The 4,526-nt window shown below is 60.7% G+C and overlaps 1 protein-coding gene across 1 annotated transcript; it reads left to right on the top strand.

Moving 5' to 3' along the window:
- Positions 1 to 2,590: 2,590 nt before the first annotated feature.
- Positions 2,591 to 3,834, top strand: UBTD1 (ubiquitin domain containing 1; the record flags this gene model as incomplete). The annotated part of the gene is made up of 2 exons (XM_009079861.1): positions 2,591 to 2,789; positions 3,012 to 3,834. Coding segments are annotated over 2 exons (585 nt in total), but the record flags the coding sequence as incomplete, so codon positions are not given.
- Positions 3,835 to 4,526: the final 692 nt, after the last annotated feature.

Below are 4,526 nucleotides of genomic sequence, written 5' to 3'. Positions count from 1 at the left end.
AGCTGCAGCCCCCCACCCCGGCACACTTTGCATCCCAGGGATGCAGGTGCCTTCTGGTGGATATCAGTGAGTCTTGAGGTTCCTGGCTGACTGATCCCCAGCATCCGGATCTGTGCTCTCCTCCTGTGGCAGGCAATAGCTGTCTGCAGAACTTACTTCTCCATCCTCACTTCTTGCTCCCTGCCAGGCTCTCCTGGGATGTGTTATGGTCTCCTCCTGGTACCCTATCAGCTGCTGCTGCTGCTGTTCTCTTGCAACGTGTCCCTTCTCAGGAGAGCGGGGCTATTCCCGGTGCTGAGTGCCTGGGCTGGGTCCTGCCCTTCCTTGCATGGTCCCACCAGCCCATGAGAGCCCACTCAGCAGGTGGTGGAGGATGAAGCAAGACTACAGCTGTCCTTACCTGCAGTATGGAAACACTGCCCTGGGCCAACAGGTCCTAGTACACAGGAATCTGCCATTGGTGGGGAGGGGGACTCTGCCCGCCCACCTCTGCTGCCACAGGGGCCCTGCTAAGCAACCTAGCTGGCAGTGTTGTCCCTGGGGTTGCCAGCTTACCACAGCAGGAGATGCCAGTGGCACATAACATCTCAACCCTGCCTGGCCCAGGAGGGGGTCAGCCAGCACTGCTGGAAGCAGTGTTTGTGCCATCTGGCTGATGTCTTCTTCAGTTGGCTGAGGCTGCCTGGGACTCCTGCCAGGCAGGGAGCAAGCCCGAGAGCAGGGGAGCCTCCGGGGCACAGCCTCCTGCTTGGGTGTCCCTACACTGGGGCACCATGGGGGGCTGAGCTGCAGGCAGGGTGCTGCAGGCACGGGGCAGAAGGCAGGCAGGCTGCCAACCAGATCCTGTTGGCTCAAGTCTGGGCACAGTGAGCAGACGGACCTGTCTGGTGGCGCTGCCACGGAGAGTTGCACAAGGGGCCAGGAATAGAGCGGCAGGAGGTGATTAGAAGGTGCGGGGCCCAGCTGGGTGGCAGCAATAAATAGACAAGGCTTAAGCCCCTGCCTACCTGGGCAAGGCTCCTGGGCCTGCCTGCCCACACAGGGCAGCCACAGCCTGTCCCTGCTCCCTGCCATGTCCGAGCCCCACAGCTCTGATCCTGCTGCCTCCCTTGGACCAGCCTCTTCCCTTTGCTGTGAGCAGAGCTCAGGGAATGTTGCTGACTGGGAGTCCTGGCTGCAAGGCCTAGCCTGGTGACCACAGCAGCATGGGGACATGATCCTGGATGTGTCCTTCAGGCTGGCCGTGGCCACGTCTCCACTGCCCTCACAGGGCAGGTGCCGCATCCAACCTTGCGCTGTCCTGTGGTGCTGCTAATCCCTCTGGCCCAGCACTGTGACTGCTGAATCGGCAGTGTTGCCTGCAGTTGGCTGCCCTTGCTCCTCCAGGGATGCAGGCAGGATGCTGCGTGTCAGGGATGCTCAGCACCCGGCCCTGAGGTAGCTGAGATTCTCTGCCCAATGGGGACCCCTGGGGCAGGTGCCACATCGTGTGTCCAGCTCTGGGCTGGGTGCTCACTGGGAAGCAGATGCTATACTGAGTCCAGTGGTCTTGGATGAGGTGGGACAGGGCCGGTACAAAAATAACATCAGGTAGTGCCTTGTGTGACCATGCACTTGCCCAGGAAGAACTGCCTGGAGAATGTGGCTCAGCCCCTAGCTGGCAGCGGTGGCTGTCCCCAGTGGCTGGGGTGTGTGGCATCACCTTCCCTGCAGGTCACTGTGTGGGCACAAGCATCCTTCCTGCCCAGCTGGAGCCTCACTTTCCTCATGTCCTGTTGTAATAGGAAGGGTGCCGGCTGGCCGCCCCAGGGAGAGGGGTGCCCGGAAGGAGGTGCTGTCACTCGTTGTCCGCAGCTCAGCTGGGAGTGACAACAGCTCCTTCCTGCCCTGTGCATCTAGCCCAGCCGTGGGGCCAACAGAACGGGACTGTTCCCATGGGGCCACAGCCTGGTGTAGGGAGGGTGTGGTGATGTGGGACTGGCATGAGGGCAGCCCAGATCCCTGGGCAGTGCTGTTTGCTGAGGGTCTTTGGGGACATGGTTGGGAGCTGTTTTGTGGAGAGCCAGCTCAGTTCAGTTCATTGCTGGGGTGGACACTGTGTGCCTGCTATCTTGCCTGCAGCTGGTCCCTGTCATCCCCGTGTGAGCAGTGGGGATGATGAAGTTCTGACCCCCCTTTGCTGCAGCTCAGCCTCTCTAATCCCCTTCTCATTCCAACTCACCAGCTTATTTCCTGGCTAATTCCCCAAGCTATAAATACTGCTCTGCCTCAAAGGGCCCCAAGGCCCCATGGCTACCCCATGGGACAGCAGCAGCTGGTCTCCAAACATGGGGGCAAGAGCCCTTGTCCCTTCCGAGTGCAAAGGGTGTCATTTGGGGGAGCAACTGGTATGGGGCCAGTGGAATCTTGTTTAGGGCTAGCTTTAGCCCCGTTTCCTCTGACTGCATTGGGGACTGTCCTTTGCTGGGCAGGGTTATCCCTTGGACCCTTGCTGGGGTGCAAGGGGTCCCCAGGAACCTTGGGAGCTGAAGGGCTCAGGGCCCAAGGGGGAACCAGGTCCCTTGGCTGAATATCCCCTCCTCCCCATTTTCCCAAGTGGAAGAGTGACTACCCCATGACAGACGGGCAGCTGCGCAGCAAGCGAGACGAGTTTTGGGACACAGCACCTGCCTTTGAGGGCCGCAAGGAGATCTGGGATGCCCTGAAGGCAGCTGCCTATGCTGTTGAAGCCAATGACCACAGCCTTGCCCAGGCCATCCTCGATGGAGCCAGCATCACCCTGCCCCACGGTGAGGGTCAGCATCGGGGGTGTGGGTGGATGCTGAGTGCCCCATGTCTGGGCACATGGGGGTCCCAGGTTGGAGTGGAGGGGGGTCCCAGCTGCCATCCACACAGCTCAGCTCAGCCAAGGGGGTAAGGCAGGCTCTGTCGCACTGCCTGGGGTGGCCGTGGTCCCATTTGGGGGGTCTGTGGGGATGCCCACTCTCAGCATCTCACCCTGCTGTCCCCAGGGTCCCTGACAGAGTGCTACGATGAGCTGGGCAACCGGTACCAGCTGCCTGTCTACTGCCTGGCACCTCCCATCAACCTGATCCTGGAGCGGAGTGAGGAGGAGGCAGTGGAGCCGGCTGAGCCCCTGCCCAGTGCCCGGCGGGAGTTCGCCCTCAAGGTGCGGCTCTCCACTGGCAAGGACCTGCGGCTCAGTGCCAGCATGGGTGACACCATCGGGCAGCTGAAGAAGCAGCTGCAGGCACAGGAGGGCATAGACCTGGCCTGGCAGCGCTGGTTCTTCTCAGGCAAGCTGCTCACCGACCGCACACGGCTGCAGGAGACCAAGATCCAGAAGGATTTTGTCGTGCAAGTGATTGTCAACCAGCCCCTGCCGCCCAGGAACTGAGCCACCCCACACTGGTTGAGGGAAGAGAGCAGGGAGCTGGGAGACAGTGGCACTTCTGGGGATGTCCTGTGCTGTATTCCAGCCTGTCCAGAGCTGGAGCAGCCCCTGATCCCCTCTGATGCTGCCCCCCCACCTGGATGACCTCCCCAGGAAGGTCTGCATGGGGCTGTGCCACCATGGTGGCCCATCTTTGCTGGGGACACAGGCAGGCGCTGTGTTTGCTGCAGGAGGTTTGAGACCAAATGTCTCTGGGGCTGGGGCTCCTTTGCCAGGCTGTGCCAGTGGGGAGAGGGTGTGGCCCACTGGGTTCTGACTCCCCCTGGCTATGAGACTCTTGGGGTGCTGGGCTGGGTGGAGATGTCTCCCCTCTGTACATAGTCTGTATTTATCAATAAAGCCTTTTCATCCTTCCTCTGGCACTTGAGACAGGCTGGAGGGGGCTGTCACCCACAGCCATGGGAGGTCCCCATGCCTGTCCTGTGGCCACTCTCATGTCAGGATGGGCACAGGATAGCCAGGGATAGCATGGACACCCTAGTGCTGCCCTGACCCTGTCAGGCCAGTCCTGGCACTTTGCCTGCCTGGACCCTTCACCAGCACTCCTGGCATCATCCCATTGTCCTCCTGGCTGCTTTTTGGTGTGGGGTCATCACCTCATTTTCCTGGAGATCTCTGGAGATTTAAGCCTGTGTCTGTCCTGGGGCCAGTTGGGACAGTCCATGGAGAGGGACAGCTCCAGGATGAACTTTGTGGCCACCATGGCCTGTCTTGGTGAAAATAGTGCCTTTCTGCAGCCAGAGGCTGTGGCATCTGTGGGACAGGGCACCCAAGGGAACTGCCCAGAAGGGTGACAGTGATGTGTCACCATCTGTCCTTCCCCCAGGTCCTGTGCTGGGGGACAGTGCCCAGGGCATTAACTGTCCTAGCACAAAGCACTGCTGGCCTCATCTTACAAGGAGGGAGTGCTCAGGAGGGTTGAACAATGTTCCCGCTGCCAGGAATAGCTGCCTGTTGGCCTCATGTGAGGCAAGTCCTGCTGCCAGGCTGCCATGTGCAGCGGAGGAGGCCGGACAGCCACGGGGACCCTGGCAGGGCTGCTCGGAACGTTCCATACCTGAGGTCATCCTCT

The sequence above is a fragment of the Acanthisitta chloris genome, unplaced genomic scaffold, assembly GCF_000695815.1.
Source record: "Acanthisitta chloris isolate BGI_N310 unplaced genomic scaffold, ASM69581v1 scaffold21578, whole genome shotgun sequence".
NCBI lineage: Eukaryota > Metazoa > Chordata > Aves > Passeriformes > Acanthisittidae > Acanthisitta > Acanthisitta chloris.
This window is presented reverse-complemented; position numbering and strand designations above follow the sequence as displayed.